The sequence below is a fragment of the Agelaius tricolor genome, unplaced genomic scaffold (assembly GCF_023055355.1).
Source record: "Agelaius tricolor isolate 1412-34295 unplaced genomic scaffold, bAgeTri1.0.p SCAF_24, whole genome shotgun sequence".
NCBI lineage: Eukaryota > Metazoa > Chordata > Aves > Passeriformes > Icteridae > Agelaius > Agelaius tricolor.
The window spans coordinates 11,464,396-11,483,214 of NW_027269284.1; the positions used below are offsets into that span (position 1 = coordinate 11,464,396).

An 18,819-nucleotide genomic window follows, 5' to 3' on the forward strand; every position below is an offset into this window, starting at 1 on the left:
TCTTAACATCTGTTTTCTTAACATCTTTTCCAATGGTAAAAATGTTATGATATCAGATTGTGTAGGGTTTAATGAACCTATGTTAATTCAAACAATATTAAAGTTTGGCTTACCATCTGTAAAATTCTAGTGCATTTCTAATGTTTGGGTATTTTATTTGATTATTTTATTCTTTAGGTCTTTTAATTTTATTCTTTAGGTCTATGGACCTAAAGAATTGTCTCCCTTTCCACAGATGATTGTATGGAGACAGCACATTTAATCAGTGCATCTGAGAGCACAGCGAGATAACAATCCTGCTGATTAGAATAAACGTTTTCCCAATAACTGATATTTTGTTTAAAATTGATCAATAATTTTAAATTCTTTCAGAAAAGGAAAGACTTTTTCTTGTCATTATTTTTCTGGTTTACTGCACCCATCAAATATTCAGTTATAAATATACAAAATTGTGGCACAATTCCCTTGTGAAATTGGCTAAGGGTGGTACGAAAAGTGTCTCCTTCAAAAACAGGAATTATCTTAGACCCTCTACCCTTTGTTGGCAGACAGACAAAATGTTAAGGATTGAATGGAAAGGCAAAAATTGAATGGAAAACACAACCCACTGAAAGATGAACATTTTGAGAGGTGTGGGAAATTCTGCACTTCTACAGTTGCAGTGTCCTCACAGTCAGGTTTGGGGGTCATTTACCACCAACTCCTCTTCACTCAGAGTTTTTGAACTATCACATCTAACATCAGTCAAGTAGAAAAAATGAGCCCTGGGCATTCATTCAGTTTAAATGTTTTTATCAAAAGCATTTGTCAGTTCATGGATTGGTCTGAACTAGAGGAGTCAGTGGGTGCAGATAGGGCATGCTGAAAGGTACACACAAAGGCTGTGGTGTCACACCACAAAGTGGCCCATGGAACAATTCATAGCAACCTCCACATTGGCCACTCTGTGCCACTTCTCTAGTCTCTTTGCATGACCAGTGCTTTAAAGCAAATTTATAAAAAGACACATCAGTTCCCTGATCCAATTCAAAGTATAACTGCCCACAAAGTTCTACCAGTCCTAAGACAGTAAAAATAGAGGGCAGGAATATCTCAAGGTACTGCAATACCTGAAGACTTTTGTAGTTTAATGGGCTTGTTTTTGGTGGCAGTATTGGAATGAAAGGCTGTCTGACATTCAGGTCTGCTCAGGGATGATTCTGTTTGCAGAACTGTGATAACCTGAATCAGGGACCTGATGCAGCTGGAAAAACAAGTATTGTTTGGGTTTCTTTTCAGCTGAATTCACTCCTGTTCTGGCACAGCTCTGAACAGCTTTGGCCAGAATAAGCAATATCTCTGAGTGTTCAACCATGGCTTGTATCTGCTGAAATCACATTCTGAATTACTGGTTTGGGGAATAGGAAATTCAGGGGCATCATTCCCAGCAAGTATTTATTACTAGACAATCAAACACAAGGCATAATGGCCTGTGTGCCAAAGAAATGGATGCAATTTTAAAGGCTGAAGTCCTTCACTTAGTAGGAACAACAACAAAGCCATCTCCTGAATAAGGCAATGAAGAGTTTAGCAGCAGTACCAGTGAAATGTATTCCTTCTGTCTGCACTGGGCACATTGTCCTCCCAGCTGGTTCAGCTAGCTGTTTATAAGGCAAGCAGTTATGTGGGTGGAGTAGAGAGCTGCTTCTCCTAAGCCACTTTCTCCTTTATGTTTACACTGTTATTTCCAGTATACCCACAGCTAAACAGACCAATTTAAGGCTGGTAATCTGGAGCACAAGAGAAGAAAAGGAATATTTTTGAGGTGACAGATGAGAGGCAGTAAAACTCTCATGCTTGTGCTAAGGTGGGGGAAACACAGCAAAACTCTGCAAGTACCTACAGAGGTTCTGACACCATTTTACCCTTGCTCTGAGAACAAGAAAGGATTTCCTTTTCATTTTCATGAGCTGTCAATCTCTGTACAATGATATGAACAGTTAATTCGCTTGCTAAAATCCATTTTTCATGCATTGCCATCTTTTTAAGGGAGAGTAAATCCTTTCCTTTACGTACCATGCTTGAAATATAACTTTCTTGCATAAGGCTGTAGAAAAAAAGTTTTTCTGTGAGTCACAAAAAGGAGCATTAGAGGCAGTTCAACTTTTACTTTTTTTTTCCAGTTTATGAATGTCTGAGAATTAAATAATGCAAGTTTATTGTAAAAAAATGGCATTAGGATTTTAATAAAATTTGATGTTAAATAATTAAGTTAGAAAATGAATGCCAACATCATAAACCATCATATGCACAATATTCAACATATAGTTACATTCAATAATAAATATCTTATGGAATTCATACAGCTGAAGCCCACACAAGAATAAGGAAGCTGCCAAAATAGTATCATATCCAGTTGGCTTAGTCAGCAAGAAACCAACTGGTCCACAGATGCTCTTTTTTCTATGAGAAAATATCCTCCTTTGCAAGTCTCTTTTCTGCAAAACGTTTCATATGAACTCTTCTCCTCCTGCAGGCTGTAAATAATTTATTCATCAAACCTTTTTATTTGTAGCAGATGGAAAACTCAGTACAAATTTAAAAACAAAAAAGGGGAAGATTAGAAACTGAGGTGAATAACTCTAATTGCATTATAGTGTGCTAACTTGTAAAAAATGCCTTAAGGCATGGGAATCAATGGACACCCAGATGGATTTGGATGCCTTTTCTCTGGCACAGACAAGAATTGGAAAAGAAGTTGTTTTGAGAATTGAGAGTTGAGAGTGCTTGTTCATCATATGTAAGGATATGAACAGAAGTAATGAGGTTATGACAAGATATTCACCTGTATCCAGTATTCCCTTTCTATCCACTTCCAGTATCCTTTATTCATGCATCTGCCTGGCTGCAGATCCAGCCAGTGTCCCTGTAAAATAGAGTAAGTGCTCTGTTTCCGTAGCATGTGTCCCTTTTTTCCCTCTATTATTCCATTTGCACAGAAACACATATATAGTTCGGTAAAAAATTATAAGACATTAAAACAAAAACCACCTGGTATGGTTCCAATTCCTTTTCTTTCAGAACATACACCTTTTGACACCTTAGGTTTAGCAAAACTTCACCAAATGTTGTTAATTGACTATAGAACATAATTCACATTCCCACACTTTGTATTTTACATAAGGTCACAGAGGGAACACAGACCTTATTCCTGCATGTATTAAGAGATTGTTCTCAAAACGCTTTTGTCACTTCCAAAGAAACAGTGATACCATTTGTATTATGGGGGAAAGTCTCATAATATGTCAAATAACATAGTTGCTACAGTAGCAACAAGAAAGTTTTGTTACTTTGATTATACATTTCTATTTATAACATATCATTTGCCTTTAGATAACTACAAAGATGTGATGATGGTGTGACAATAGCTCCTCCTGTAATGTAATGACACAGACCAAATAAACTGAATTTTATTCAAATAAAGTTTAAAACATATCAGAGCAAACACATATAAAGTATTTTCTGAGCTCCATAAGGCTGTGATTTCACATTCATTTGAATAGTATTATATAAAAACACCATCAGATAATGGATCTATTTCTGATAGGGTGATAATATAATAGTTCATAGCACAGATGTGACAGGACCGAAGCATACGGGGGAGGAAAGAAGAATTACACAAATTACACAAATAGGAGATACCCCGAAAAGTGTTGGGTTAAGAATTTCTGCAAGAACTCTTTCTTTTGAGAGTTACCTGGACTGAACTGTGCTGGATCCTAAACGCTGGCCTGATCTTTATTGATGAAATACTGCTGACTGATTGATTGTAAACCAAGGAGGGGAGGGCTTCTTAGTTGTCCTGTTTTCTGTGAATGTACAAATGTTCCTGTTCCTGTAAACTTCATCCAAATTAAGAAAAGAAGAATTTTGCCATCAGTTTCAGAATACTCCTTTGTGCAAGGCAATGTGCCTTTGTAATTGAAGCCATGTGTCAGAGTTGTATTACAATGTTTTTTTCTTATACTAAGGGATGCACCTGCTATCGGGGGTTTGGCTCTTAAAATACATTTTGGCAGAGAATAATATAAATACTTGAGTATAAAGGTGATGTAATTATGATAGGATTATTGACTTGGAAGTTAAAGGAAGACATTGCTTTCATAGAAAACATAAAGTTATCTCCAAGCCAAAAATTTCATGTTCCTTACCATTAAAAAGAAAAAAAAAAAGCTTTCTCAGACCAATGAGATCAGATGTTCCTATGCATCCAGCTGCTCCCCACCCTGACTTGCATATTTTATACTTCCCAGAAGGCATTTAAAATCTGCAGCATCACTGTTGAGTTTATGGCACTATTAACTTAAAAACTGTATCAACTGTTGTGTGGTATTTAAGTAGAAAATTTACTGTGGATGGGTTATTGTTGCAGGAAAAGAGTACTGTTCTCTGCTAAAATTCTAGAAGACATAAATACAATCTCATTTATTTTTTGTAAGGAAATTATTAATGAATTTTTTTTCCATTCACATGATATTTGCATGGCTTCCACCCATAACTGGCCTCTCCAATCAATTGAAAAATGAAGGAATTAATATTGAAAATACAATATTTTGAGCATAACTGGGCATTAGATAGAGTTGTATAAATAAAAGTTGCTGGGATAAAAATGAGAAAATATTGTTACATCTGTAGAGGCACATACTTGCAACTATTTCAGCAGGTATATACCTAGTATCAAGTTCAACACATTTTGTTGACTTAATTTAGTTTAATTTAATGCTTTTGCCTTATTTTAGTTTTATTACTTTGTTACTGTATTAGAAAACATCTAATAAGATACTTCTGAAAAACTTCAGTCACAATGTGGTCATAATTAAGACTTTCAAGTCACAGACTTCAGAAAAAAGAATGGAGAAGGAACATTCCTAAGAGAAATAGTTTTGATGTACAGTCTCTTACTCATAGAGTACATCTGTGATATTTTTTAAATACATGGTCAGCCATGCTAGATAAAACAGAAGATATATGGAAATAGGCCATATGCCATATTCCATAACCCATATTTCTCTTTGGCATTTGAAATCTGTTTGAATGACAACAGGGAATGAAATCCTGGCTTTCTGCAGATTCTGAAAATGGCAGTAGACAAGGAAACACAAAATTATCAGCTTTGAGAACCAAACTAAAAAAGTTTTCAAGTAAAATATTCTATAGTGTTAAGTTTCACACACTTATCAATGAATGCAGCAAGATTTAAAAATTGATAGATTTTTTTATGATATGTTCCAAAGAAATGTTGATTTATTCAAGCACAGTAGATGTTTTTTCACCTGTAACAGCAGAAAAAATATACAAGGAAGAGCAAAGCACATGTAACAAGATCATGCAGCATCAGCAGTACATGTAGAAATACTCTTGATGAAATAATAACTTTGGTGTTCTTTTCCCTTTCCATAATCTTCCAGCATTGTTCCCATTGTTCCTGGAATAATCATTATAGTCTAATCTTTGTCCTCTGCAGGTACAATATCTGGTTTTCAAAGTCTCACACTAATCTGTGTTGTGACGCAAAGGGCAAGACAGTCCTGCAGTGCCACCCTGAATAATTATTTGGATGGCATTTCTTTTTGTACTCAAGGGGAGTGCCCGGCTTTGAATTCTCATAAAGTCTTGTGTTTATTTTAGTTTTCAAGAGTGATCACAGGCTTGGCTAGGTGCCCTGAGAAAACATGTCTCTGGAGCAACACCCAGGTGGTTGTACTTTAAACCTGAGCTAGTAGAGCTTTACAGAAATAAATACCTGTGTTGCATAACACTGGAAAGGTATTTCAGGGACTTTTTTCTTTTATGAACACATATGATATGCCTTCAAAGGTCATTATTAATTTTTCTAGAGTCCCAAATGGAATGTGCTTTGGCCTTCTTTCATTCTCTCTTGACTTTCTGATGGCTTTTGTTATTGTCTAACACTTCTTTAGAAAAGCCTAGTAAATATATTTAAGTACAGTAACTAGTATGGAAAATGAATGTTGCTCTGATTAAACAGAACATTCACGCTCTGAACAGTTTTCAGAATTGGAACTCTTGAACTCTTGAACCTATGGCAGGTAAACACTACTGTTATTAGTGTGGGTGTGATTTATTGTTCGTCACAGCTAACAGAAAGCTACCTCCAGGGTAAGGTATTGTACAGTCATGCCATCCCTCACAAGGTGTAAGCATTGGGTATGATATACTTTCTGTGAGACCCTCTGAATTTGGTGTTGAGGATGTGAGTCCTGTGATATTGTGCTTCAGAATGTCCCCTGAAGTGGTCACTTCACCTGTGGATCCTACAGACAATGCTCTATGAGGTCCTAGCACTGTAACAGTAATAGTGACCTAATGCTTCATGCTGCACTTCTCTTTCTATAGAGAGACAAGCCATACTGTATGTGGGGAAATGTGTGCATGTGACCTGCTTAGACACAGGCAAAATACTGGTATCAAGCAGCACTAGGCACTAAAAGTATCCTCAGTACCACCATCAGCGGTCAGTATTGCACAGGCATTTCCAATTCAACACTGATGCCCTGTTCAACCTGCTGCAGGTGGACTTGTTGCAGCCCTGCCTTCATTTATTCCTCCAATTCCTGGTCACATGCCTGTTAGTATTCTTCCTTTCTCAGCAAAACATTGGTAAATGTGATGAGCTTAATCTGAGACTGCAGGAAGGCACTAATGGAAGCCTTGGCCAAAATCACTTTGGTCCAGCCGGCTCCTGCAGAGATAACGTTACCAAGGTAATGGGGTAAGTGTAGGAAAAAATACTGCCCCACCTTACACAAAATCCCCTGAATTTCTCTCTTCTAAAACTTTAATAGAAACATGATGGTACTATGATTCTGTTATTTTTGGCATCTGCCTCATGTAAGATTTGACATTATTGCCACGCTCCTTTTGTATATTCTGGGTCAGCAGTGAACCATTCAGACACAACCCAGCAGCAAACAACTTTCATATCAATAGCAACAGGCTGCAGCTAAGCTCTTAAGTAACATTTAGCTGAAATCTAAACTGGAGTTGAATCCTAAATTCTGGTCTTCCAAACTAGAAACTAAAGAAAAAAAAACCAGAAAGGAAAAATGCAATTCAGAAAATATTTTATTGAGTACAATACCATTTCATTGTAGGTTTTATAAAACACTGCCAACCTCTCTGAGGTTGAATACAGCTTGGGCAGGTGCACAAGGAGTGGGAGAGAGGGACAGCATCTGCAAATTTTCATGCAAAAGGCATAATATGGGATATTTGCATCCAGATGATACCTTGTTATAGTGCCCAAGTTTGCACTAGCTCACCAGAAAAAAATGAATGAATCTACATGTAAATTTTATAAAGGATTGTAACAATCAGCTAAAAGTTCAAATTTACTGGGTGTTGCCATTGCACATTCAACAACTAAACTCAAGATCATGAAATAAAAATCAGTAGCTTGGATTGAAAGTACTGTGAGAAGCCTTGTGTGGAAACTGGATTAACTCTTAACTCCAGAAACTGATGGTTAACAAGACATCATAACCACTGTAAATAAGGATAACTGCAGTTTTTACCAATGTACTAACATCTGACTTCCATTTTTAGCAGATGGAAAACAAGGAAAGTTCCTGGAATTTGGGTTAATCCCACAACACACATCTCATCAAGACCTGGCATCGTGGTAGTTGGAAGGAGATTAAAGAAATAGTAGTCCATAGGCAAGCTGCAGTTGCATGAAGCAACTGAAAACCCATAGAAAGCAGCCTTAAGTAGGGGACAAATGTGGAAATATTTATATGAATGAAGTTGCTGCTTACTGGAATGTAGACCAACTAATTTTTCTGGTGTGTTTACTTTCAGTGATGGTAAAGCATAAATGTGCTATGAAATGTAGGAACAGTCAAAAGCAGCCTTGAAAAAGTCTCTATATTGCTTAAATTCTCTCAACCATACCTCTTTATGAAGTATGCATACATTCAGAGACTGGAAGTTTTCAGGTTGACCATATTTCTACAGCTAACTGTATTTTATGAGCTGGTCCCCACAGAATCTTTAAAAATCTGCCATGAAACCTGCACTGTACTGCCAAAGAATTGAGGAGCACTTGTTATAACAGTGAATATGAACGTTAAGTATAGCAGTTAATATATCAAATTACACAGAGACTTCCATTGTCCTTTGGGTGTGCATTTCCCAACATGTGTAAGTACCACCACTTTGACAGGAAATAATTTCATAAAGCAGGATTGAACAATTTGTTAACTACAACAGTATTTTCAAATGGAAAAGAAATTATTAATCCACACTTTAAACTAAGAAAAATGGAAAGGTAAAATTTAGCATATTCATTAGCAATTAGAGAAAATAGTCCAGGAAGGCCAAAGTATTCAAATAATTCAGAAATGTTCTGTCGAAATGAATTTCTTATTTATTAAAAAGACAACACATTCTCAAGAGAGCACCTTCTGCAATGAAATAATTTAGTTTCTTCATATAGACACATCATACACAATGTTAACAACCATGAAAAACAATACAAAATGCTTTCAAATTTAACAAGTAGAAAAATATAACTAGTATATATGGCAATTGTGAATCTAATACTGTACAGAAGTATTTATGGATTTTACAAATAAATAATAGCTTAAATGCCCTTTTTAAATCTTCTAACTGTACACTGGAACATAGGTTCTGATGCTTACCACTAACTTGCCACAAACGTGTGCCAGTCAAATGTTCTGCCCACAAGCTCAAAAAACTTCTTGTTGGGTTCATGGAAATATTCCTGCAGTTTCTCGAGTAACCGGGTGTCCACTTGCGGGTGTGCTCGTCCTTTGGACTCGTGTAAGCAGCGCTCTCTCCCACTGTCCCTTAGGCAGTAGAACCCCTTAGTTTTATTGAAATAAAAGTTTGAAGCATTTATCTGTGGCGATAACTTCAGAAATCTCTCTACCTTTTCTATTTCTGGAAAGGGATCTTTGATTAGTCTATCCCCATCTACAATGTGGATGTGATCAAGAGGAAAATACTTCAGCCAGTTCTGCATGTGAATGTAGTATAAGCTTCTGTTTATTGCCTTGTAGTCCACATTGAGTTCACCATTTTTTATCAGGAATTGCTCAATGGACGGGTACGGCTTGTGCTTCTGCATGTGGTTGTAGAACACTTGGGTATAATCTGACAGTACTCTCTCGCTTGGGTCTCTTAAGATAAGGAGTAGTCTCATGGATTGGTTCATGCTATAAACTCTTTCAGGCACTTTAGGTGATGTGAAATACGCTGGAGTTTTTTCCACGGTGATCTGATGGGGATATGAGAACGGCATTTGATTCATATACCACTGCAATCCATTCCTGTAATGATCTTCCCAGTCAAAGAAGTGAACTTCACTTTCTGCTGCTGCAATATCTGGATGGAGACTCAACATCTCTAACAAAGCTCTTGTTCCACCTTTTCTCACTCCAATAATAATTGTCTGTGGCAGCTGCTGACATGATCCATTAGAATGAATGTTTTCCTTGAAGTCATTTTTCTGAGATGTTTTCTTTAAAAGCTCTCTCTGAACAGACTGAGAAGTCTCAGCATTTGAATTTATAGCTGGTCTGGAAGGCACTATCTGAGGTTGAACAATTAGCAACACAGCTCCCAGCAGAAAAGCTGCCATGACAGAAGTTCTTAGTCTGGTTTCACTCAAGCGGGTGATGGGGCATAGAGCGATTTCCACCAAAAACAACCCTTAAAAGTGGTTTTTGTTTTGCTGAGCAAACGTGTTTTTCTCAAGCAAAAACTTCGCTGAAAGAGGGAAAAGAAAAAGCACATTATTTTATATCCAGCCACACTGCAAATATCTTTTTCTGTTCAAAGCTGAACAAACTTTAGCTTTCCCAACTCCAGGCTCATAGATAATTTAGTAAAATTAAATGTTTTAAAAGACAGGCATATGCAACAATGCCATAAGAAAATTATTTCCTGACATCAGGAGACATGAATATTATGAATCTTTCATTTGCACACAGGGTATTATTAGTTATTATTTTTAAAAAATCTGATTTCCTTGGTGTTGAACCACAATCAAAAAATAATTGTTTTTTTAGTCTACAAGAATAGGTTTGTCTTAGAAACAAAACATAAAAAGGAAAAGGTGTGAAGGGGACCAAAAGAGCATGCCTAAAAGCTGAGGGTCTTGTAGGATGTCTGGGAATTACAGCCTCTCAAAGAACCATGTAACAGCAACCTTAGAAATCAAGCCTCCTGGGAAAAAGGCTCATGCAATGTAGATAGAGCTGTCCAACATGAGAAGGCAACACTCTCCTAGGAAGGAATTAGGAGGAGCTCTAGGTAAATAGCACACCAAGGAAAAGTTGAATTTTGTGTCATTTTTAAGTGAAGTTAACTTTTGCTTTGTGCTTACTTGTTTTTAAGGATAAAATAGGTGGCTTGCACACTGGCCCTGCAAAGAGGTAAGATAATGAAACCATAGACTATAGTATTACTGAATCAACAAAACACTGTGGTGTTTTGAAGAAGACCTGTGGTTCCCAACTCCATACTCAGGAAAGAAAATACACAATGGTACTTCTGAAGGTCATTTCAAGAGTTAGCCAGCAAGCTTCTGTGATGTAAAGAACTAAGTTTAGGCTTTATCAAAAGACTACTAAATACCACCACTGAACACCCTTTAAAGGTCAGGGTATTTTTAATGCAATGTTTGAAGTGAAATTGTAACGGTTTCACACATCGTAGAGCTCTTAGATTGTTGCAGTACGAGCAGGCTGTGTACACAAGCTCCCTGAATTACAATGTCTTCCGAAGACTTTATACCCTCAGTGAAGGGCTGGTGTGGATTTAAGTATTGTCTAATTCCACTTAGAAGCAGAAGCCATGACAGCTGAGTACCTGACTGCTTTGCCTTAACAGGCTACTGTAATTAGGAATTTAAGCCTGGAACAGCACATACTGTGCCAGCTAAAAAGGGCTGAAATATGAAATTACATATGAACAACCTGAGGAAATGCAAGGGCTAGGTTTTGGAAATTCTCCAGAGAATGTGAAAAGAAACTAATGACTTTTCCCCAATAACCTAAGTCCCAGTGCAACAAGGACTAATGATGTGTTTCTAAGTAATCTAAAGTTCTGTTTGATAGCTTTGCATTTACAGAGGTCATGACTCCATCCTGAACGGAACAGGTCTGCTTCCTGATGTTTTCTACTGATTATCACTTCGTTGCTTTCTCTTTTTCCATTTTTAACGGGCTACAAGACAGCAATATTGTTAGGAAGCAGAAATAGAGGCTGCAAAGAAAGAGAAGCAAAGTATCATGATGTGAAGTTAAGAGAGAGGGCCTCCTTGTATGCCCACAGGCTTTGAGCTTCTGGGCATAACTTGTCTCAGGTTATTCTGCAATGTCTGATGTGAGGCAATTCTGCAGAGGAATTTGGGGTTTTTTTCCATTTTTGGCCACTGTTAAGTTTTCTCTGTCTGGAAGAGTTCCATTTCATCTGTCATCATTAGTCTTCTGCTCTCTTTCCCTGTCCCCACCATTCTTCCTAATCATTCTCAGCTTAATCTATATCACTTTTAACAAGAAATAGTATTAATAGCCCCACAGTGTGGCTGTTGATGGAGGAAGACACTGGGTGACAGAAAATTCAATGTAGGTAAATTCACTGAGCTATGCTGCCACAATATTGAGCAGCAATGGGAGCACAGGCTACAAACACCAGCCAGACTGGATCACCAACTGATGGGCAGTTCAATACATAAGAACAACAAAACATCAACTCTGTTGAATTTTAAGGTCACAGATTAAAGGAATAGCCACTTACTTCACAGTATATTTTAAGTCACTGGCTCCATAAATAGTAAGCCAGAGCAGTTGTCTTAACACTTCATTGGAAAAGCATAATAGGATTCTAGCAAGGAACAGGTTGAACTGTGTGGAAAGAAGTGAATTTAAAGCCTTCTGGTAGGAACACTTATTTCTTAATAGTCAGGTTGAAATATGCTATGCTAACAGCCAAGTTCTTTAACAGACTATCTCTGGAAAAATTAAATTTTAGCTGCTGGTCTCATAGTGACAGCATACTGCTGGATTGGAAAGGGGGGGGTGTGGTGTGTGTGTAGATTTTTTTTTTCCCCCTGCTATTGTTGGAGGATTTTTGGGGTGTTTTGTTTTCTCTTTGAAAAAGAAAATTAATGCTATGTATTAATTCATTGGGATTCTTAATTTGTAACTCATAGTTTGCATACTAGTCAGTCACCAACTTTTTTATTCAAGCCTTCCTGTGGCTGAATATAGCAAAGGAACTTTTGACAAAAAGACATAGCAAGGTGTCTCTTCATCCTATCTCTACTCTTGTCTTAGCCAGCATCTTTGAAATCAGAATATGTGGGATATCACAGGTGTGGTACCAGGGGCCCCACCTCAGGCAGGCTTTTGAGCCTCAGTGGAGCTCTGCCTCAATGTCTTCCCAACGTTAAAGACTTCTGTTGGGCACAGCTTTTTCTAAATACACAAAAGCAACAGTTTCCTGTTCCAATATGAAGTCTCACTGCAACACACGAATATCTTTTGTTTCAGACATACAGAACTTCCTTGTTCCTCCTCAGCTATTTGTTCAGGGGCACATCCTCCACTGCAGAACACCTCTACTGTATTGGTAGCATTTATTTTATGCACTTCCAAGAAACCATATCAGTAACTATGTCATTCAGAGTACCTATATGCTATTGCTGTTTTGTTTGCAAGTAGTAAAGCTTTGTCTGCCTTTTCTTTCCATTCTATTTTGTTTCTCCCAAACTGTATAGGCCTGATATCTGGATCAATTATTTTGTTTTGTTAGACAAATGTAACACAATGGACATGACTGTGCCTCTAAATTCAGCATAAAATACATGATGTGTGAGAAGAGTGGTCTTCAGGAATAAAGCAGCATGTAAATGGGTTGTCATTCAGCTCTTATGTCCTACATTCTCTTTAATGCTTTAGGTCAATCTGTAGTTTGGTGTCTAGAATTACAGTGGTTTATATAAAATGATGCAAACGTGTATTCCATAGCCTTATAATTTGTGGGTCTGAAAAACTCTTTCAACAATAAGAAGAATGCACTGAGGAGTTTAAAGCAGGCACTTTGCCAAGTTACTTTTCTGCTTTAAGAATTCTCTCCACTGCATCCACAAGTCATGCAGAGCATACATGACTTCACTTGATGACTCTGTATTCCAGATTAGCTCAAAAAATTTGACAGCCATTACTTTTGTATTTGCTACAAGTAAATGAGCAAGTTGTAAAAGAAACACAGTTTATGTTAAATGGTGCTTTGAAGATTATACCAAGACTTTTCAAAAACTCTGATTGCTTTTGCTTAATCTTTTTTTAGCTTTCTCCAATTAATTAGTGAAATGTGCCATCCTGTTTATTTAACCAGATTCAATGTGGACTTTATTATTAAAGCCTCTTCAGCAGTAATAGTAACTTGGAAATAAATAGAAAACTTAATCAGTAAATGCAGAATGATGGCCAGAGGCTGTCATATGTCATTGACTTTTAAGCCTGTTTCACTACTCTTTGAAACATGTATCACTATTTTGTAATTTTTGGTATTTCTTACTATTATAAAAAGGTATTTTAATGCCTCTGTATGTGTGTCATCAGTGACATTGCCTAAACTACCTAGATTATATAGACTTCTTAGTTTAATATGCATTAACAAAATAAGGTAGTTTTTTCCTAGACTGGTAACTTAATTTCTGCTGGGAATTGGATAGGGTTAGATTTAGCTCTGAACTTTCAAAAGAACCTCCGAGTTAGCTGCCCAAGTGGCAGGAAGAGGCATAAGGAGTGTCTGTAGGGCAGTCAGTAAGCATCAGGCAAAGTCTTACCTCACCAAAAAAGCCCACAGCAACACACTGAGACGTTCAGCAGAGCTAATGGGACCCAGTTACTACCAGGACAGTCACTAGGAGAGGTAAGCCAACATCCTTTCCATTAGCATGCAAATGACTTCACCTTCATTAAAGAGAAGTTGTGTTTTCCTGGTTCTTTAGGGACTGTGGGCAAACAGGTCAAGTTTCAGATGGCCTCACTTTATTTCCTTGTAGAACTGAATCCCTTCACTGGAGAGATCTCTGCACAGCCATCTAAAAATACAGTCTGGCCTGAATGAGAACTATACTTCACTTGCTGAAGTTTGTCTGTAGAGGGAGATTAGAGCTGAAAATCAGAGCAAGGCACTCTGTTCTTATAAAGAATACTCAGTTTTGCTGATGTGATAGAACCTCAGGACAGTTTGTGGACTGTATTTTCGCTGGCACATATTTGGGTACACAGTACTGCAAAATATAAGATTAACATTGCTGCTTAAACCAAGCTATGCCGTTCAACCCACACATCTGCTATGCTGGCTTCTTCTGTTGGTAAAAAAAATTCCCCTAACTGAGATAACCAACTTCCTAAACTGATAAAGACTCAGTGTTCTGAACACCTGTATTCAGTGATGTGCTTTAAAAAACCAAACTAGAGCAATTGCAGTGTACTTGAAATCCTTCAAGAACTCATTGATATGAACAGTATATTCCTATCCTCTAATAGTAGACCTGTCCACCACAAGATGTATTGCTTAGTTGTTTATTTTAGCTCAAGTGCCACTTTATACTCTGGTAACATAAAAATTCCCAGTACAGCTATCACTTAAAGCTCAGCCAAGAGCAGGAAAGGAAAGGGAGCAAGTTTTTTTTAATTATTTTTAAATTTTATTCAATTTATGAAATGAGTTTTTTCTTGAAAATATATTCTGCATTTTTTTATTTTTACCTATTAAACTATCACAATGCCCTCTCCATGAAGAAATTCTTCCTATACTTCCAACTGCATACACTTGTGGTTTGTAATCCCATTTTAACAAAAGTTTTAAACAACATTTGCCAATGAAATGCTTGAATTCTAGTTTCCAGTAATTAACTACAAATACTTTCCTACATTAGTGGGTGCTACAGAGATAGGTGGAAGGAAAGAGGTAAGTAAAGGAAATAGAACTACATACTACTGAAGGTCTCTAAAACCATCGACTATTGATCACACCATGATATATCAAAAAAGTCATTTGCACATTAAGAAGAGACATGAAACTGCATGCAACTGTATAAACCTGTCTTACAGTGCCTAGGTGATATGTACATTTCCCAAATTACATTAAAACTGCTGCACAACCAGCAAAGATTAAACCATGGCTTTAACTTTTATAGTCAGATGTTAAGAAATCTAATAATAATTTCAGTGCTGTTAAGATGAGATACTGTCTATCAGCACTAAAACTTCAGAAATACACTTTAAAAGGCTGTTAAATTTTGGGAAGGGGAACTTCACAAAATGGGAAAGGCTGACTTGGTAGGAAGTATTTTTGGCTGAAATCTGCTGCATTTCTGCACCTGCTGTGATAAATAGAGTTTATGCAAATTAGATAGGCCACCAGTTCATGACTTCTAAAGGACTTCAGCTCCAGTGTGAGCAGTAAGGTAGCAAATTTACAATAGACTGTGGTTATATATAACATGCTCTCTTTCTTAAGGCCAGAAGGGACCATTCTAATCTTTCATGGCAAGAGATCATAAAAACTGTTAGAAGAGAAAATACCCAAGATTTCAGAGAACCTCATGCAGGTAAAAAAAAATGGGACATTACACCAGAATAAAAATAACTTGAAAAGCTCAGGATGCACAAAATTTTTTGTACTGAATAGTAATATGGAATCCCCTTAACCCCTTCTAGCAATTTTTTAAAATACCTGTCAGGATTCAATTTTTTTTGTAAAGAGGGTACACTGTACCACTGCCTCCTCTACCCCTTCCATAAACCCAAATGCTCAATTCAAAATCCAGAAATCACTCCCCACCCCACTTTCCAAGCAAAATGGGTCACATTCTAATTAGGAAGCAGAAATCGATTGCACAGTTAATAGAGTTGCCTCCTAATTCATCAAAGCTGTCCCTAAGAAAACAGCATGGGTGAAAAGATGGCTCTGTCCTGTCTTGCCCCCTCTCAGGACAAAGGCTCACCTTAACTGGATGTATTAAAATAGGGAACACAGGAGACTAATCAATCCCATTCTCATTTCCTCTGCCAAGCAATTTCTTGCCTCTTACACAGGGATGTAAGCCCCGTTTCAAATACCAGTAATTTACAACAAAAATAAAAACAACAACAAAAAAATCTCCACACCTCAAAATAGTCATTTAGTTCATATTCCAAGTAGACTTCTGTGTCTTCCACTCTCCTGCCTTCAGAATAACACTGGAGCAGGGTGAATACTGGTGAGGTCATCACTGTATTAGACTTAGCTAAACCAATCAATTTACTGAGCAAAGCTCTACACGGTGACCTGGAGGGAACCCTCCTGTTCTGGAGTGACAAATGAGGTGACCAGCAGGATCTCCCATCTTGGTCTGCCTTAGCATACTGCAGTTTTGTTTTTCTCATTATCAAAAGTTTTCATGGCAATCCATCAGCTCCAACATATTTTTGGGCTCTGATATCTTATGCACTGTGAGTGGCATTTCTAGATGAGGGAAGGGAGAGATCCCAGGTTAGTGAGACTAATAAAAACATTTTTTTATTTCCTCTAATAAAAAGCAGAAGAGTTGTATTTATGTGTACATCCCTGCATGGATCGGAAAGTGTTTCCCATCCCCTCTGTTTTTCTGTAATGCCTGTGTAAGCATATGGATAGTTCAGAATAACCAAGGTAGTATCCTGACAAGGAAAGGGACACAGATGGGAAACTGGCAATCCTCAGGCTGGAATTTGCTCTGTCAAATTAGGGTCTCTCCACTGCAACAAACAGCTGGCCTTGCTTCAGGTGCATAACCTTCCTGCTGAACTACCAGAGGTAATTTTGGTTATGTAGTATCAAAACTATCTGCGTTTTTCAAAGAGGAGAAAAAAGGAGGGTGGGTCCTGAAAGGGTGGATGTGCAAGAGAGAGCTGAAGTTGATGCCAGTGACTGTGCTCTTACTGAGAGGTGCTCGTTTCTGAGCAATGTGAGAAATTCACTTATTCAGAGAGTGTAACAAATGCTGGCAGATGTAAATTGCAACAGTTATTATATTTATACTTACAAATTATGCTTGATAGCCAGAGAATATATATATTCACCAAACTGAATGTGTTCTACTATGTTACATTTGCCATACATACTGCAGAGGCTCTCTCTCAGTGGGAGTGGGCACTGCATGGATCTCTCACGCCAGAAGGATGCTCCCTGCAGACATTCTATCCTATCCCCATGCCATTCAAGCATGATATTCCTGGAACTTCACAGGTATTTTTTCTTTCCACACCAAAATCCAAAGAGGAACAGTCTTGAAACTGGGAAAGCCCTTAACCCACTATACTGACAGAGAAAGGAAGGAGAATAATGTACTTTAATTCCCAGTCAGCTGAGGTGATTGAACTGCCTGTACTCAGCTGCGTGCCCCCTCCTGATCTTTTGAATGTCTGGCTGGAAGATGAGACCAAACCCAAACTCTTCCATCTGAAGGCTACCACCCCTCTCTCTCAGCATCCTTTTACCCCCAAAAGACTTGAACTGCACACACCTTTATCCTAGGAAAGCACACCGAGAACTGCAGTAACCAAGCCTTTGCAGTACTACTCTAGGGTGCCAGTCCTTCAAAACAGAAACGAGCTCGAATTAAGGCTTGGTGCCCTCCTGCCAAGCCCCAAGGACCACTGTGCCCCCAGTCGCACGCCAGGTTCCAGCTCAGCACGCTGCATCCCGCCGGCTCCAGCATTACGGGAGGGAGCGAGCGGATCGAAGATGCTCAGCAGAGCTTTAGCAAGTGTTCTCCCGTCAGGCAGGCGCCCCGCTTCCAGAGCCCCACCACTCTGCCATTACTTGTGCTTGTCATTTTGCCACAAGAGAAAGAAGATGAAGAAAGTGCCCAGGAGCCGCACCTGGCCAGGTGCTGCCGAATACTTTGCTGCTCCCCCCCGCTTTCTCTCCTACCCCCACCGTCAGCGCTGCCTCCCAGAGCCCGGCTCCGTGAGTCCGGAGGGCTGAGGCAGCTCGGCGCGTCCCTGCCGAGGCTGGGGACAGCTCTCCGGTACCGCCCGGCCGGGCAGACGCTCCGCAGCCCCACAGCGGCGCTCTCCCGCCGCTGCCGCGGGGCTCCCACCTGCCGGCAGCAGGTGCCGGGCGGACGGCGGCGCCGGGCGGCAGCGCCAGCGCTCCCCGGGGGCGGCAGAGCCCACCCAAGGCCGCCGGCACCCTCGCCCACCCCGAACTTCCCACACGGCCAGCGCAGCGCCCGGCCCGGCGCGCCGCTCCCCTCCGCGGCACCCGCCTCACTCACCGCCGGGGCGCGGGGCCGGGGGGCAGCGCTCGCCCCGCTCTTCCATGGGCGCCCGCGGGTGGCGGTGGCGGCGTCCGGGGCAGCGCGCCCGGCGGCGGCGTGCGGGGGCTGCGGGGGGCTGCGAGCGCCCGCTGTCGCCCGCCTCGCCCGGCCGGCAGCGCCGCAGCCCGAGCCTGGCGCCGGCTCGTTTGTAGCGCCCCGCCCGGCTCGCGTCACGGCCAGGCCCCGCCCGGCCCGCGGGCTGCGAGCGCCGCGCCGGGTGCGGGCAGAGAGGCGGCGGCCCCTGTGCCCGGGTGTGCGTGCCCGTGAACACAGGACGGTGTGTAAATGGGGTTCGCCCGAATAGTGTCACAGGTCCGGGGAAAGGAGTGGTTGTGAGCAGCTAACGCACCTGCCCCCGCCTCCATAAAATCCTAGAATATCCTGTATTGGAAGGACGCACAAGGATCAGTGAGTCCAGAAGGGAGGGA

At 39.7% G+C, this 18,819-nt stretch overlaps 1 protein-coding gene across 1 annotated transcript; it reads right to left on the reverse strand.

Annotated features, from left to right (window-relative positions):
• Positions 1–7,107: 7,107 nt before the first annotated feature.
• On the reverse strand, positions 7,108–18,547 carry HS3ST1 (heparan sulfate-glucosamine 3-sulfotransferase 1). The gene is made up of 2 exons (XM_071447291.1): positions 18,350–18,547; positions 7,108–9,792 (listed from the first exon to the last, which is right to left on the reverse strand). The coding sequence occupies exon 2, from the start codon at positions 9,662–9,664 to the stop codon at positions 8,705–8,707; it is 960 nt and encodes a 319-aa protein (XP_071303392.1). The 5' UTR covers positions 9,665–9,792; positions 18,350–18,547; the 3' UTR covers positions 7,108–8,704.
• Positions 18,548–18,819: the final 272 nt, after the last annotated feature.